Consider the following 17947-nt stretch of genomic DNA (forward strand, 5'->3'; position numbering starts at 1 on the left):
GTGTCTCATGAAACATGCGTCTCTCTCTGCATCAAGAGACTGTAAGCCTGGTGCTTACCCAGTAACTCAAGGTCCTGTGTCCTGGAGCCTGTGGGGGGTGCGGTCCTCCCGGCTGCTTCCCTGGCTGTGCGGCCGGGGCCCGCTGTGGGGCTGCATGTATGTGCTCCATGTGTCTGGTACTGCCAGCGCTTCCCCGCGGACTGCAGCTGCGGATGGGGTGTCTTCAGCAAGCCTTTCTATATAGTATCCTCTGCCCCCGGCAGTCCAATCTAGTTCAGATCAGCAGACATTATCAAGCACATGTGCTAAGCACTGTAGGGCCCGTAGAAACAGATGGCACCATCAGACATACCTGTGATGGAACAAAAGAGATGGTTAGAAGGGGATTGAAAGAGATCTGAACAGGTAGGTCTGAGTGGAAGCGGATAGAAGAGAACTGTCGCTGAGATGACAGGACCCCCTGGGGGAGGAAGAGGAGCCAGAGGGTTCGGGTGCAGAGGGCATGCCAGGGGGAGGCGGCAGTAAGAACAGCACAGGACAGGAGCCGAATGGAGGGGGCCTGGGGAGTGAGACCCGTTTGGAGGTGCTATTTTATGAGGCCCCTGCATGTGAGAGAGAGAGGGGAGGGGAGGGATTAGGAAGCAGCAGCAGTGGGAATAACTCAGTGAAAACATCGGGACCGGCAGCAGAGTTGAGAACGAGGGTTGAATTATAGATATCTTTTCTGAGGAAAGAAGATTAAAGGAGAGGTTTTTCTTTTTTGTTTTGCGTTTCCTCCTGGCTGCTAGTTTTTAAGTAGGTCGTTGGAGCCTGCGGTGGTTGGAAATTGCTGGGCGAGGGGGTCAGTTGGAAGAGCACCCTCGGAGTTCTGGGCTCCCACACTCCCCCCTTGCTCCTCACACGTGACTCCAGGGGCCGGCTGCTCTCTGGGTGTCATTTTCACGTGTGTTTGCCTGTAACCGTGACTCCCAGGAATGTATAAGATTGGTTAGTGCAAGTAAGTGGGAGACTAATGATCCTCTGTTTCTCTCTTTTTGTCGTAGAGCCCTCGTTTCCTTCCAGGATCTGCTCGTCGGCACCTTTGATCTATTTTTTATTCATCTGCCCCTTCCTTGTGTTCCTTCTGCTCGTCTCCACCCTCTGCCTCTACTGGAAGGCCAGGAAGTTGTCGGCACTGAGGCTAACCTCCCAGAGAGAAAAGGCCCTCTGGGTGAGCTTGAAGGGGGCTGGCGATGGGCCCGCCACCACCAAGGAGGAGGAAGAGGAAGACAGTTGAATCCCAAGAGGCGCGCAGCCTTGTGAAGAGTGTGGACTTTGCGGTGGGACTGATCAGACCAGGGTGTGGCTGAATCCTGGTTCTGCCCTTCTCGGTATCTGTGGCCTTGGGTAAGTTACCCAGGAACCAGAGGAAACAGGTTATCGAGCGTGTTATGTGGTGCCAGGCACTGTTACATGTTTCTTTATGTGTGACCTCATCTACCCCTTGCATCCCCCCAACAATGAGGAGCTAGATGGCCTCAGTACCCCGTTTTCATTCATCATGCCGCCCAAAGGTTCAGGTTTAATATCTGTGAGCAGAGGAGGCCTGCCCTCACACAGCCTCTGGGAGATGAAGTGAGATCCTACAGCCGTGCCCAAGGGGAGCTGCCCTCGGCTCTCCTCACTCTTCCATCACTGATTCCCTGAAGACACCAGGAGCGACCTGTCCCACTGGCTCCAGGTAATCCTTAGCCTCCAGCGGAGAGGAGTAGGGAAGGGATGCCAGTGAGCCAAAAGGCATTAGGGATATGCCCTTCGTTCCCAGTAAATCTGCCTCCAACAAGAACGTGACTTCCTTCGAGGCAGAAATCTCATCTGTAAATGCCACTCAAGAGCTCTGCATAGCAGGTGCGCCATCAATATTGGTTCTTTGATGAAATGATAAAGCATTTTGTAGCCTGAGTTTCTTTGTTTTATTTGTTTTTTCCATTTTCTCTGTAAGACTTATTGAGTCATCGCTAAGGAAAAGCTTTTTTCTTTTTTTAATTTTGCGACAGTGCCTCAGTCAGTCCCCCAAGGACTCATATCATAGCTTCCCTTTCTCCCCATCCCTAAAGTCCTCTCTGGCTCCTGGCTCTTAGCCAGTGCCTAATTTTCTTTAACCCGACAGCACTCTGGGGCTGTGGTAGTTATTGGGGGGGGTGGGGGGGGGTAGTCATAGTGTCACCATCCCCTTCCACTCCAGCGGGGTCTAGAAGTTCAAGGGGGACAGCCAGTCAAGTCTGGTTCCTCAGGATCCCCTATTCTCAGCCAGGAAAAGTCAAGAGGATAATTGGGGTGGGGGGAGGGGGCAGAGGAGAAGGGGTGTTCATGGTTTAAGACTTTCAACAACTGTGCCCCAGGAGATGACAACTGTCCCCACTGGGCCTGAGGGGACGTCCCTTCTCTTTGTTTCAAAAGCTGCTCCAGCCAGAACTGAAAATCAATCAGTGTCACCTAACAGACTTGAGAAAACATCTACTTATTATCTAAGTGGCCGACAGCATTGCTGTAACACTCGGTAATTTGCATTTCCAAGGAGAGCAATTTATTCTTAATTATTTTATCAGGCACAGACGTCCTCTCCAAACATAATTAGTTCCTTTGCTGGGGGATTATCAGTGGCTATGAGAACTCCCACTGTAGACCTACTGGTTCCTTAACTTCACCTCCCTTTATGGCCTCGTTTGAAATACTCCAAATGTTTCCTTAGACACGTCAGCACACCGTTCCTTTCTCTCAGGAAAGGGAGCATAGCTTTCAGAGAACAAAGCTCAAGTTAAGACTTCTTAGAAAGTCCCAATTTTTCCAGAAACCTCTATTTTCATTGGGATATTGAAGGGAAAGAGAGCAGAACTGGGCCCAGGCAGAGAATCAGTGGATTCTGGTGCTTCCCCTCCCTCCACTGCCTCTCTCTCCACCTGGATACTGCCTTTCAGCTCTCAGCTCAAGTGCCACTGTTGCATGTTTGACTACAGCACAGAGGCTGCCAGAGGTGACACTGGAATATCTAACTGCCCCCCACCCAGCGGAGTCGGAGGATGATCATTTCCCAGTGAGCGTCCTGTGTCCGGCCTGGGATGGGTGTGAGGGACCCGGTGGGGACCAAGCCCCACTCCCCTTGCTGATCACCTTGTCTGTTCTGGACGCTCTGCTTTCAGTGATGGGGTGTGGAACATGTCGGATTTTCTGAGAAGCCACATTGCACTTTCTGGCTCATGGTGAGGTTTCAGGCAACGAAAACCCCCCAGTCTTCTTCTTTTCCTTTTTGAACTTCTAGGATAAAATTTGTTCTCACCCATTTCCATAGGCATTTTACACGAAATCTCTACTCACCCTGGTTACGTACTTGTTCATCCTAGTTCTTAAAACTTAACGGAGAACTTCACCTTTCCTCGTTGATTTAAACTTTTCCATTCTGGGTCACCACCTGGTTTTACTTTACTTGCTTGTGTTATAAAAATTCTCCCTGGCAACAGGACAAACCTCTGCCTCGGGACTTAGCTACCTACGCCCCCTGGGCAAAATACAGCCCACCCCTATTTTTTAAATTACAATTTGTTGGAATACAGCCCCTGCCTCCCGTTTGCCCACATATTCTCTGTGGCCACTATCATGACAAAATGGCGGAGTCAAGCAGTTGCTATGGAGACTGTAGGGCCTTCGCAAAGCCTGAGATGTTTGCTGTCTGGCTCTTTATGGAAAATGTTTGACAATCCTGCTCTCTTTAAGTGGCTAGTGTTCTATCTGTCTTCACCATATGTTATGTTCCTGGGAAACTTGATTTGACTTATTATTTCTTTTTTATTTTTTTTGACTTATTATTTCTGCACCAGTTACAGATCTGATTAATTTAATAAAGAATCTAAGGCTTCCATATTGGTGTCTAGCCCAGCAGTTCTGCAGCTGGGATCCTCTCCACCACACTCCTACTAGCGATGGAAACTCCACACCATCCCGTTGAGTACTTACTCTGTCCAGGACGAGATGACACAGAGATGACTAAGGCAGGAATAGGCTCCATTCATTATCTTCAGTCTACTGAGGCATCTATAGGAACAACGGATTTATGGCAGCAGATGAACGCAATGGTAGATTGAAGTCATGTTGCCATCATAATCTCTTACAATGGGACAGGTGTTCATCATCTCAGAGTTTCATGGCCTCCTCGTGTGAAAGGGAATCTTCTTCCCATCCTATAGGCAAGAAACTGAAATTCAGAGGGGTGGGGATTTATCTAGCATCACCCAGCCATCTGCAGAAGAGTAAGGGCTCAAACTGACGTTGGCTGACTAGTCCTGGGCTCTTTCTGTAATAAGCGTGACAGGTGCTTGTTTTGTCACAGGCTCTTGAAGTGCTGGTTTGTTCCAAGAAGGGGAAAAGGATTCAGACTATAAGAGCAGGGGACCGCTTTGCACTCTGCCCTGATCTGCAGATTTCCATTCAACCCAATGCATGTTGATTCAATAGCTCCTCTGTGTTGCCTTATGATGGTGTTCAAATAGACACACAAGAGCATGTTTTTGTTACAGTCTCCCATGACTGAAGGCGGATGCTACAAGTTCTAAAGTCTGTCTTTAGGGAATCTTTGTGTTGCTTAATGGTCTGTCTCCAGCAGCTCTTTGTACCACCCTGCTGGCAGCAGGAAATGGTTTGAGGATCTTCTGTTCTCCATAGCCAAGGCATGACCAGCCCCATTAGAGGGCGCTGATGCAAAATGGTCTTTATTCCCTAAGTGTGGGCCAAGTACCTTCTAGCCATAAAAGTGACAAGTTGGGGTGCTGTGTGCAAAAAGGCACCACTATGGAAGGAAAACATTGAGCAGTGTTTAGGAGTCTGAAGTGGCTGGAGTTAGCGTCACTATTGAGTAAGGGTTACTGGCTCTGTCCAACATCAGCTCCCAACACACACATATACCTAAATTCCTCACCTGAAACATTTTCCCTGCTGGAGAGAGAGGTATTCAGTGTAGTATTAAATATGGGTCATTCAAATGCAGTAAACTGGGAGACTTCCACTTGGCAACTATGCTATTTAGTAATCTTTCCACCCAAAAAAACTAGTCAACATTTGAGCCCTCCTAAGAAGTAAGCTGCAGTGAGATACAATTGAGGCTGCAACTGCTTCCTCTTAGGACAGTGATGGCGAACCTATGACACGCGTGTCAGAGGTGACACTCGAACTCATTTTTTTGGTTGATTTTTCTTTGTTAAATGGCACTTAAATATGTAAAATAAATATCAAAAATATAAGTCTTTGTTTTACTATGGTTGCAAATATCAAAAAATTTCTATATGTGACACGGCACCAGAGTTAAGTTAGGGTTTTTCAAAATGCTGACACGCCGAGCTCAAAAGGTTCGCCATCACTGTCTTAGGATCTTCCACTTTGACTTTTTGCTCCTTTTATTTTATTTTTTTAAAATATATTTTTTATTGATTTTTTACAGAGAGGAAGGGAGAGAGATAGTTAGAAACATCGATCAGCTGCCTCCTGCACACTTCCTACTGGAGATGTGCCCGCAACCAAGGTACATGCCCTTGACCGGAATCGAACCCGGGACCTTTCAGTCCGCAGGCCGATGCTCTATCCACTGAGCCAAACCGGTTACGGCTTTGCTCCTTTTAAATGATGTGCCCAATGAGTGCTTCGATAACTCAATAGTCAGGAATGTGAGCTCTAGACTTAGACTCCTAGGTTCAAATCCTGATATCACTCACCGGTTGTGTAGTCTTTAGCAGTTAATTTCTCTTGGCCTCGATTCCCTCCTCCATAAAATGAGAATAATACCCATTATTTCGTAGGATTTGTTATAAGGATTATATGAGATATTCATATGAAGGAGAAGTCATGAATGTTAGAGATCATCATCATTATTGACATCAGTGACAAGCTGGCCGTTTGAATCCTTTCTGCTCCTGAAAAGGAAACCAGACAGCCGTACTTTACTACCTAATTCTTAACACAATAGTGGAGAGAACAGGGCAAGAGAATGAAATGCAAGCATGGGCTTGGCCACAAAATGGGATCCTTGCTTGGGTCCTCAGCCCAAAAGGCTAATTTAGAGAAAGAGAAGTGTAAAGTTTCAGAAAGAGTCAGGCTATCAAGGCAGTGTGGACAGAGGAATATTTGGATAAAATTGTCTGAGCGCTTTACAGTTAAAAGAGGAGTCAAGATAGTTTAATCCAGGAGTTCCAAGTGAATATTGGGAATTAATGGGAAATGAAGTCACTAGAGACTCCTATCCTGAGGTTCTTTATACCTGTATTAATTAGCTAATTCAATTTACATGTAGATTTGGGTGCAAATAATTAGCTTGGGAATTTGCATTCGTCTGCTCAGACTGCCGTGACAAAATGCCATAGACTGGGTGGCTTAAACAGCAGGAACTTATTTTCTCACGGTTCTGGAGGCTGGGAAGTCCCAGATCAAGATGCCAACTGACTGACGAGGGCCCTCCTCCCAACTTATACACTGCCAACTCCTCAATGCGTCCTCACATGACAGAGAGAGAGACCCCCGTGACCTCATCTAAACCTAATTATCTCCCAAAGGCCCCATCTCCAAATACTACCACATTGGCCAGCAAAGCTTGGAGGAACAAAATTAAGTCAGTCCATGGTACTTGGGGAGGGTACACAAGTTAAAAGGAAAACCATTCGAATGAGCAGAATTGTTTCCCCCGCCCCCACCCCACCCCCACCCCGCTCTCCTCCTACTTAGCCATGCTCCAGCTCTTCCATAAGAAATGGGTGATTACTAAAGTGGCAGGAATGGTGTCATCATGAGAAAAGTTGAAGGAGGAGGAAAAGGGATCGCTTAAACACATGCGGAGCTCTGGGTGGGAACACAACGAAGCTGGGCCATGCGTCCTCCACAACCACCACAAAATGCTATTTTTGTCTCCTCTGGACCAAAGAAGTATTGAGGGTTGGAAGGAGGTGTTATGGGGGAAGCAGGTGAAAAAGAGGAATTGGGGAAAAGGAATGAGCAATTAGCACATAAGAGTGAGAAAGCAGAAATAAAAGCCAACAAACCACAGAAAGAAGAACCTCACACCCCCTGCCCCACCCAAGCTCTGCCCTTGGGAGCAGATGGGCCTCTGATCCATCCTCCCCTCACCCTCCGCACCAGGCAACTTCTGAAGGAGGAAGACTGCCTGCCCACAGGAAGAAGCCCTTCAGATACCAGGAGAGGCAGCGAGTGCCATAGCACTGGGGCAAGGCTTTGCTGTCTGGGACAGTAGGAGAAACACCTTAGGTCTGTCGGTTTCTTTCCCTTTTTTAAAAAAAAAATATATTTTTTTATTGATTTCAGAGAGGAAGGGAGAGGAAGAGAGAGATAGAAACATCAATGATGAGAGAATCATTGATCGACTGCCTCCTGCATATCCCCCACTGGGGATCAAGTCTGCAGCTCAGGCAGGTGCCCTGACCGGGAGTCAAATCATGATCTCCTGGTTCATAGGTAGACGTTCAACCACTGAGGCAAGCCGGCCGGGCTGGTCTGTCAGTTTCTGCTTTTGAGTAAGGTGGAAGTTCAGTCCAGGAAAGGGAACGTGAGAAAGTACTAAAGAGGAACTGAAGAGCTAGGAAGAGCTAGACCTTTTGAAGGGGCTGCCCTGAGCTGCCCAGGAAGGCTGCCTCTGATCTTCATCAAAAGAGTTATTAACTCTTCCTCTTCTCATTGTTGGACTGAAGCAAATCCCTCACTTAGCCTTCATTCAAATGCATGCAGACCTTGAGAGAGGACCAAGAGGGAGAGGAAGGAGGCGGCTGGTTAGCGGAGAAGTGAGAAGTGACAGGTGTTGTGAGGCAAATTGACAGGACAGGAGATGATGCAACGGAATGAGTGTAAGGTGACAGCCATTGTCCTGAAGAGCCACATCCCCTTGTGGCTTCTAGTCTGTGTTGTGTCCTGTTTACCAAGAAAAAAATCACCCAGATTAACCTCACTTCCTTTTCTGCTATACTTTGGAGGCTGGTTAATCAAGAGCTAGCTATATAGAGCATGCAGGATCTGCAGCGAGGTGCTTGGACCAGAAGGAACAAGCGGCATTTATGGGATTCCGTGCCTGACTAAATGACCGTACCCAAAGCATGACAACTAAGCGTCATGTTTACCTGGCCATCTCTCCAGGTTGTGCTCAAGTGCCTGTTGAGCATTTTTGCTGACAACTTGAAGGCAAAGGGAGCAGCTTGTCAAGTGTTCAGTTGACACGGAGTCAGGAGATGGCACTAATAAGCCAGCTGACGGGAGTGGACAGGTTAGAATGATGGGTCAGAACTAATGAGATGAAAGATAGAATCCCTAGTTAAGTTCAGGCAATTCGATGCACCAGGTAAGGGAGATTTGAGTTCACGTGTGAAAAAAGAAATATGTGATTTTGGTTGATTGCACGCTTGATAAAAATTACTAACTAGCATGACATGTTTGCAGCTTTAAATTGCTTATATAGAGTGGTCAGTACATTTTAAAAAATCATGACAGCAATACATGCATGTTTTAGAAATTAAAACCACACCCAAGAGGAATGAAAACAAATGCCCATATAAAGAAGTATGTATTACAAACTTTTGAACAATAATAGATACAGAGGCAGAGCTGCCTCAATCTGATTGTCAAACTGCAGTGGGAAGGCCAGAGAGAGTTGGGGGGCAGGAGGGAGGGGAGTAAGAGATCAACCGAAGGACTTGTATGCATGCATATAAGCATAACTAATGGACATAAGACACTGGGGGGTAAGGGAGGGTAGTGGTTTGTCAAGGGCGGGGGGGGGGGGGGGAAGGATACTTATGTAATACCCTTTGTAATACTTTAAGAGGAAAATAAAAAAAAAAAAAAAAAAAAAAATTCCACATGAAAAAAAAAAAAAAAAAAAGAAGTATGTATTGCCGAAACCGGTTTGCCTCAGTGGATAGAGCGTCGGCCTGCGGACTGAAAGGTCCCAGGTTCGATTCCGGTCAGGGGCATGTACCTGGGTTGCGGGCACATCCCCAGTAGGAGATGTGCAGGAGGCAGCTGATCGATGTTTCTCTCTCATCGATGTTTCTAACTCTCTATCTCTCTCCCTTCCTCTCTGTAAAAAATCAATAAAATATATTTTTTAAAAAAAGAAGTGTGTATTAATGTTCATAACATTATTCCTAATAACCCCAGAGGGAAATCAACCCAAATATCCATCAATTGGTGAATGAATATCATGGAATACTGTTTAGCAATAAGAAGGAGTGAAGTACAGATACATGCTATATAACATGATGAACCTCAAAAGCATGATGCTAAGTGAAAGAATACGAGGCAATAGACTACATATTCTGCAACTCCATTTACGTGAAATGCTTAAAAATGTTTAATGGCAAATTTCTAAAGACAGAAAGCAGATCGGTGGTTGCCTTGTCCTGAGACTGTTAATAGGGATACAATTTTAACACCACTGAAATTCATACAAAATATTGGTACGACTAAAGAATTTGTAAAGTCTCCTGTGTTTTCAAATTATAACCAGAGTCGTTCCTACTATAATGGCAACCTGACTGTGCCTGTGTTAAAGGACGAATTGAAAATGGTCGTTTTTTGAAAGGCACACAATGAAATGAAATTGAATTAGCATTACCTATTGTTAAGCAAAAAGAATAGTCTCAGAAGAGGAGGGCCTTCGGTTTGGTTTTTATGTTAATATGCTGCCACCTAGTGATCATTTAGAAAATGGCAGGACTCGGTTTGTTTTTTTTCCCTCTTGGATTTGTTAAGCCATGTCTATGTACCACAAATATCTGAATGCTTGGCTGTGGGGTTGGTGAAATATTTGCGTGAATCACTGAATAATTTATGCTTCACAAAAATACCACAGTGGCAAGAACTGGATTGGGAATCTCGAAAAATGACTTCCAGTCCCCATCTGCTGGCGTCAGCTTAGTGACTTTGAGCTGGGAGAAGATTAATTTGATTCCAAAGTCCAAGGAGAGGCTCTTAAGGCAGGTTAGGAGCAGGGCCTTGGGGCAAGCTCTTAAGGACTCTGAACTTTGAAATCTTATGCTTTAAAATGGGGATAAAAGAATGCCCACTTGCAGGGTAGTTATGAGAAATAAGAATGCATGTAAAAGCACCTAGCATACACCTCAGAAAAGGTTAGGTTAGCTCTGGCCAGTGTGGCTCAGTTGGTTGGAGTGTTGTCCTGTACATCTAAAAGTCTCGGGTTCAATTTCTGGTCAGGGCACATACCTAGGTTGCAGGTTCGATCCCTGGTCGGGGTGCTTACAAGAGGCAACCAATCAATGTTTCTCTTTCACATCCATGTTTTTTCTCTCTCTCCTTTCCTCTCTCTCTCAAATCAATAAAAACATATGCTCAAGGGAGGATTTTAAAAAAGTAGGCTCCAATGATGTTTCCCTATTAATTTGAGTCATAACTGTGACCCCCCTCCCACCCCATCCCAAAACAATGAGCAAAAGCCACAGGGATATACATTCAGAAAACTAAATATATTTTGGTTTACCAATTAATTGGAAAACACAATTGAATAATTTAATTTTAAAATAAGGTTGCATAGAAGTTGGAATTTTACAAATAACTTGAAACCTGGCTTTGCTGATTATTTTTAAACTAGAGGCCCAATGCACAAAATTTTTGCAAGAGTAGGCCTTCTTTCCCCCGGCTGCTGGAACTGGCTTCCCTCTAGCACTCGGGACCCAGGCATCCCTCCAGCCACAGCTTCATCCTGAAGGACATCCGTTCTAGTTAGCATATCACCCTTTAATTATTATAGATCATATGGATAGTGCCAAGATGTCAAGGGATGGCTGTTCTAGCTGAGCTTCTTACCACTGTTATCTTCTAGATGTCTGACGTGTTTACATATGCCAGCCAGCACAACACTGACTAGAGAAAATATGTTCCTTCTATTTCCCCACAAACAACAATGAGTGTTTAAACCATTCTGGATTTCATTTCACACATTGGAGAACCAGTCTGCTTAAGGAGCTACATTGTCTGAAACGAAACAGTTTCTACTATTTTACTTCTTCTTATTTCCTTAAGATGTCAAAATAGCTTAGATAATTAACCTTAGCTCTTGTTTTCCATGCTGATGTTCTGACATTGCTTATACATTATATCCTTTGTTTCTTTGTTTTGTACAGCTTCTATTGAGGGATAAGTTAGATACCACAGAATTCACCTAAAGTATGCACTTCAGAGTCTTAATAAATTTATACAGTTGTGCAGCCATTACCACAATCCAGTTTGGGAGCAAACCCATCACATACTTTGTGTTTGACTAGCCCCGGAATGGAAAGAATTTATTGGACCATTAACCGGTGTATTTAAGCCATCTAGCTCTAGGACCTAGCCTAGGCGTTCCTTTTGAGGAAATGAATCTCTAAAGAAAAACCAAATCAAGATCTCAATTTGACTCAAAATAGAGGTCTGTAAAGCACATTCTTCAATGGTTTCTCCACAGGTCTGCAAGCTATTTAAGGACATAAGTTAAAAATGTGAATAAAGAGTCAGAGTTAATGCACATACCCTACTGTATGTGTATATATTGAAAAGTGTATATTGTACAATTCATGATAGTTTATGCTGATATTATGGCCACCCTTCACCCAGTGACAAACTTGTTTTTTCACTCTTATGAATATGATTAGGTAGGATAAACTGTCCAGAGCCTAAACATTTTTTCCTTTATTTTTATTGTTGACATTATTACAGATGTCTAGCATATCACATATTTATGGAAGAAATATTCCCCCTTTCTGTGATCTTGCTGTGCACACTTTCATGGGGTTGGACCTGAGATACTGGCTGGGATACTTACAGAGGAAGAGCTTCTTCCTGAATGGAATATTTAGGGAGGCCCTGATTTTGTCTTGTTTCAAAAGGATATTATTCAAAAACTAATTAAATTACTATGCCCCTCTTCCTGCAAACCCAGTGTTTATGGTCTGCTTCTCCCAATACAGAGTCTATTAAATGTGTGTACTTAAAAATGTCTCAGTGCAAGAATTATAACCTGGGGATGATGAAAATGCCTCTATTTGTTTGTTTTTGCTTTGTCTTATCTCTAAATTTATCTATAGGCATTTCAGAGGGGTAGTTATATATAAACTAACTCCACTTAGGTTCCAGGAACATCTTTATCTAGCCCTACAGAGTTTACTGCTAACCCAACTCATCTTCACATTTAAATACTATTTTAGATGATTATTTAAGTGTTCAGTCTCTACCAAATATTGAGTAAGCCTTTTCTGTTTAGTTGTTAGAAACTTTGTGCGTATGAATAAATAAATTCTATTATTTCTGAAGTGCCCAGTCCACACCGGACACACAAAAAGCTATTTAATATGTACTGTTTAACTAATAAATGATACCTGAGGTTTGCCTTCCCTCTTCCAGACCCCCGTGACATTTACATTGATCATATAGCCCAGGCTTCCTAGACATTGCAGCTTTTCTGTCCTGCTGTCCCCACTAAGTACAGCAGCACATGCCACACCATATGTCTGGCCATATGGCCCTCAATAGCTGTAATACGAAACCATCTCTATTGCAATAAGTCTGATTTCTATTCCTCCATTTTTAAAATCATTTTTTTCTTTTTAAAAAATATATTTTGATTTCGGACAGGAAAGGAGAGGAGAGATAGGAACATCAGTGCTGAGAATCATTGATTGCTGCCTCCTGCACCCCCCCTACTGGGGATGGAGCCCACAATCAGGCATGTGCCCTGACCAGGAATCCAACGGAGACCCTTCAGTCTGGAGGTTGATGCTCTATCTGCTGAGCCAAACCAGCTAGGGATATATATATATTTATTTCAGAGAGGAAAGGAGAGGGAGAGACAGAAACATTAATGATGAGAGAATCACCCATCGGATGCCTCCTGCACGCCGCCTCGCCTACTGGGATTCAGCCCGCAACCCGAGCATGCGCCCTTGACCGGAATCAAACCCGGAACTCTTCAGTCAGCAGGCTGAGGCTCTATCCACTGAGCCAAACCGGCTAGGCTATTCCTCCCTTTTTAATAGATAACTTGGATTGCGATTTCAAATACAGTCCCCTTTCCTTTAATTTCACCCTCGATTTTTAATATTATCAGAGCATACTAGTAGAAAAAAAGTTTGACAAAGTTCCCCTCCACCCCTACACTACCAGCGTCTAGAGAACATTCTGTACCAGGGGTCCTCAAACTTTTTAAACAGGGGGCCAGTTCACTGTCCCTCAGACCGTTGGAGGGCCAGACTATAGTTTAAAAAAAAACTATGAACAAATTCCTATGCACACTGCACATATCTTACTTTGAAGTAAAAAAACAAAACGGGAACAAATACAATATTTGTATATGCATGTGGCCCGCGGGCAGTAGTTTGAGGACCCCTGTATCTGTACACACACGGGAGGCAGCTGCGCGGTCCCCTGGGCACCTGTCGGTAATTCGCTGCTTCTATGACCTGGGGGGTGTGGCTTTAACCCGAGTCTCGGGGTCCTCCATAAAATGCTGCCCATCTCTCCAGGTTGTGGAGTAGAGAGACATGCGTGCGTAGGCACTCTGTGGGGTCCAAAGCGCTACACAAATTTAAAAGACTGTTGTGGGGTCCGTTATGCCTGTCCTGGGGCCGACCTGTCAGCTCACCACGCAGCTTTAAGGGACGCCCCCATCACCTCTCACTCGCACCCCCTCTTGCCCCCGCCGCTCCAGCACCACAAGTTCTACGGCTCCTCCTGCGGGGGCCGCTCCTCCAGGCCTGTCCTCCCCAGTGACCGTGACCGAGCACAGCGCCAGAGCGCCCCCCGAGCGCCAGGCCCCGGCCCGGGGAGACCCGGGCAGCTCGCGGCGTTCTCGGCCACCTGACGGAGCAAGCCTTCTCTGCAGCGCTCCTCCCTGCGGTTTGTAAATCCGTGTTTCCTCTACGGCCGCCCCCTAGAGGGTCTTAAGTGGAAACCCGAGTCGCCCCAGCCTTAGTCCAGCCCGTAGCTCCCCGAGTTCCTGCCAAGCGAAGCCTCTCTCTCCCCGCCCACCTCCTGTCTAAACCACCCTCCAGCCTTAGCAACGCCCCCCAGCCAAATGCCCCGCCCTCACGCCTCAGCCTCAGATTTGATTTCTGCGCGTGCCAAGACTTAGTGCAGCTATGATTGGTTGGAGGTGAGCAAACCTCCAGGATGATTGGCTGATAATAGCTAGAGGGTGGGGTTAATGCCACGGCGGTGAATTATGGGATTAAGACTGATGATTGGTTCTGGAGGACCGACTGAAAAGCGGAAGCAGGCGTTCGGGCGAGGCTTCGTGGGAGAGGCCGGAAGGATTGCGATGGGAGAAGTTAGGTGTCCGCAGCATGGTGAGGGGCCAGGGTCCGAGGGCCCCGCAGAGTCGGTCCACCTGTCATGGGGTAATTGTTGTCGACCTTCTCTCCTCAGGGACTCCCTGCTTTCTGAAGACAGACGTTCGCGATGGCCCGAATGAAGGGAAGAGCTTCTACGTGTGCCAGGAGGACGCTTGCGACTTCGCGCAGCCCACCGAGTAAGTCCCGAGCTGGGCCCGACTCCCCGTGACCTCGCGGGGCCTCCCGGGAGGAGCCGCCGGCTCAGCGCCCGGCGTCACAGGGACTAGGAGCGAGCGGTGGGGCCCCTGGTCTGCGGAGCCAGGGCCCTTGAAGTAGTTGGTAATCCCAGGACCGCAGCGGGTGCTGGGGAGACGCTCCGCTCCTGCTTGCTGTGTGACCCGAGCCTGGTTGCTCACCCTCTCTGGGTCCCCAAGAGCCGTATAATGGGGGATAGGCTACCTCTAATCCTTTGGTCCTTTCCAGCTCTGGGTTTCTATTTATTTGTCGGGCCTACGCAACCTGGACATTCCCCTTCTCCGCCCCCTTTAACTGAGGACCTACAGGCATAGTAGGAAATAGTTGGGCCTTGTTTTGAATTAGTTTTAGGCTGAACTGGTTTTTAAGTGTTTGAGGTCAAAACACCCCGATGGCCCCATCTAAAAACAAGATTCTCTGCATTTAAGTGGTGATAATGATAACCCAAAGAAACAAGTTACTTGCAGTGGTTCTCAACCTTCCTAATGCCCCGACCCTTTAATACAGTTCCTGTTGTGGTGACCCCCAACCATAAAATTATTTTCGTTGCTACTTTATTTATGACATTAAAATTTCCTCTTAGTACTGTTGAATAGTTTTCATTATGGAGTTCTGTACCCTTTTTGCTCATTTTAGTCCTCAATGTTTATGGTTTTTGATGCGGTTATAAATGGAATTTTTAAAAATTTCAAGTTTTGATTGTTTTCTTTGATATAGTGGGGCTGGTACGCTTCTAGTACATGAAACCATTTGCAAACTACTAGGGGCTCTATCGTGCAGAAACACTGTTCTAGGTGGTAGGAAACCACTGAAGAATTTTTTATCCAATTTTCATTAAAGAAGAACGAACTATGGAGGGTAGATTAGAAAGTGAAGATAGTGGAGGCAAAGAGACCACTGAAATAATAGCTACATAGCATATTCATTATCTCTTATTGTCGTAGATTTTGCTGCGATAAGTTTCAATACCCCTGTTTTACAGACAGATAAGGAGAAATGTAGAGAGGTTAGAATGGAATCCACGTTCCCATGGTTATAAGTTACATTGCTGGTATTCAAACCTAGTGAGAAAAATGGGCTTGGATTGAGGCAGTGGCAGTGGAATCGGATACACTTAGATTGCAGGAAACTTGCTGAAAGAGAATTGATAAGACGAACTTTCCCATAGGGCATTGAAGCATGCTTCTTCCCTTCTTTCTCATCAGGAATAGTGATCATGGTAGCAGCCCTGGGCGACTTTCCTGAGTTGTGAGGACACAGTGGGGCTGTGTGTGATGCATTTAGTCTGGTGTTTAGGTTATTGTCAGTGCTCAATAAATGGTTGCTGAGTTGGGGTTTATGGGTGATGAGTATACCATTAAGCAAGACAGGAAGAAAGGGTTGGGATGTGATCACGTAGAGAGCTTTGGATTAATCATGTCTTGTGTAATGTGAAACCAGCTAAAAGAGTTGAGTGTGCAGCTTTGAAGAGAGGTTTAGGCTAAACATAGAATTTTGAGAACTTATCATTAATATTCTTCATACTAGGTAGGTGAAGCTGAGAGGTGATCATTGTTTTAAAATAGGGCAAAAAAAGTATGCTAAATGTAATTTTTTAGCCCAAATCCAAAGCACTATTACCAGGAGGTATTTACTAGAACTTTAAAAGGTGGTTTTAGGATGAAGAAAATAAAGTTCTGCAGCATACAACCACAACAAAAAACATGCATCCAGCTGTGTGGTGCAGGCGGGAAATATAAACGGAAGTAGACAAGCCCATGGATGATGATGATGTCCTTTGCAAACAATAATACCTTTAGCCAGAACTCCTATAGTTTACTCTTGAGAATGACCTCCGGGAATACAGCCCCTACTTCCCCCAAAGTGGCTTTTCTTTTCAAGAACTTAGGTACTTTATTTCCCCAAATTAATACCATTATGAGTAAAGCTTAACCTGAGCAGGAGACAGGTGCAGCCAAGTTATGCCCCTTCTAGACACCTTGGAGTGCAGCTGCATTTGTGTGCAGTTCTCCAACTTAAACACCAGATGGTCCCACTCACCAGCATTTGACTGGTCCTTCAGCCATGGCCCTCTGTTGGGCAATGAAGGAAGCTATGCTAGTCATTCAGTAGAACCCGTGGGAAGAACTCTTGCCTTGACACGAGTGTTTACCACATAAAAGCGGCACACCCTGATTTACAAATGTGGGACATTGTCACTGAGCTCCTGAGTTCATGTTCTCTTTTTTCTCTCCCTGCCCCCAGCCCTTTTACTTTTTATTCTCAAGGATATGGGATCAAAATGGGTGGAAATAATAATACTCTTTTGCCTATAAGTAATAATAGAAGTTAGTTCTTTAAGAAACTGGTTTTAGTAGGATGCTCAGAATATTTTATTTTTAATAACACTTGAATCTTGGTATGTCTAGAAAATTCCTTGAGTGGTTACTTTTTGGGTAAAATTGGCATGCAGATTATCTGGCCAATGAAGATTACCTAGGCTGCTGACAAAGAGGCATTAGGGCGTGGGCCAGAAGGACCTCAGGCCCCAACAACCCTTAAAGAACCCACGTCAGTAAAGCCAGTACCTAGTAGGTGTTATGGAGTATCATTCACTGTGTTGTACAATAGGAGTAATCCTTGTATGTAAAGGATATCAGCCCTTTGTAATATGTGTAGCAATTACTTTTCCCAGCTTGCTTTTTGTCTTAGAATTTGCTTATAGTATTTTTTAAATAAATCTTTATTGTTCAGATTATTACAGTTCTTCCTCTTCCCCCCCCCCCCATAGCTCCCCTCCACCCAGTTTCCACCCCATCCTCTGCCCTTACCTCCCCCCCTCCCCCCCCCCGCCACTGTCCTCATCCTTAGGTGTACGATTTTTGTCCAGTCTCTTCCCACACCCCTTCCCCCACCCCCCGAGAATTGTCAGTCCACGCCCTTTCTATGCCCCTGATTCTATTATATTCACCAGTTTACTCTGTTCATCAGATTTTTTATTCACTTGATTTTTAGATTCACTTGTTGATAGATATGTATTTGTTGTTCATAATTTTTATCTTTACCTTTTTCTTCTTCCTCTTCTTAAAGGATACCTTTCAGCGTTTCATATAATACTGGTTTGGTGGTGATGAACTCCTTTAGCTTTTTCTTATCTGTGAAGCTCTTTGTCTGACCTTCAATTCTGAATGATAGCTTTGCTGGATGAAGTAATCTTGGTTGTAGGTTCTTGGTATTCATCGCTTTGAATATTTCTTGCCACTCCCTTCTGGCCTGCATAGTCTTGTTGAGAAATCAGCTGACAGTTGTATGGGTACTCCCTTTTGGGAACTGACTGTTTTTCTCTTGCTGCTTTTAGTATTTTCTCTTTGTCT

At 45.2% G+C, this 17947-nt stretch overlaps 2 protein-coding genes across 5 annotated transcripts in view; both read left to right on the forward strand.

The window, feature by feature from the left end:
* The window catches only part of CD101 (CD101 molecule), a 31629-nt gene extending 29695 nt beyond the window's left edge, over positions 1-1934 (forward strand). The window contains exon 9 of the mRNA XM_070395760.1: positions 1044-1934. Coding sequence (XP_070251861.1) covers positions 1044-1276 — 233 coding nt within the window. The 3' untranslated portion in view covers positions 1277-1934. The remainder of the gene's footprint in view (positions 1-1043) is intronic.
* A 12339-nt stretch (positions 1935-14273) lies between these two features.
* LOC138996253 (transcription termination factor 2-like) overlaps positions 14274-17947 on the forward strand; it is a 37241-nt gene continuing 33567 nt past the window's right edge. For 3 of the 4 annotated variants that reach the window (XM_070397286.1, XM_070397287.1, XM_070397289.1), the window contains exons 1-2: positions 14274-14354; positions 14434-14536. In XM_070397286.1, coding sequence (XP_070253387.1) covers positions 14327-14354; positions 14434-14536 — 131 coding nt within the window. In that variant the 5' untranslated portion in view covers positions 14274-14326. Of the gene's footprint in view, positions 14355-14433; positions 14537-17947 lie in introns of those variants that run through there. The other variant, XM_070397288.1, reaches the window with a different exon arrangement.

This window comes from Myotis yumanensis, unplaced genomic scaffold (assembly GCF_028538775.1).
Source record: "Myotis yumanensis isolate MYYU_CA2020_CCGP unplaced genomic scaffold, mMyoYum1.0.hap1 SCAF_17, whole genome shotgun sequence".
Classification (NCBI taxonomy): Eukaryota; Metazoa; Chordata; class Mammalia; order Chiroptera; family Vespertilionidae; genus Myotis; species Myotis yumanensis.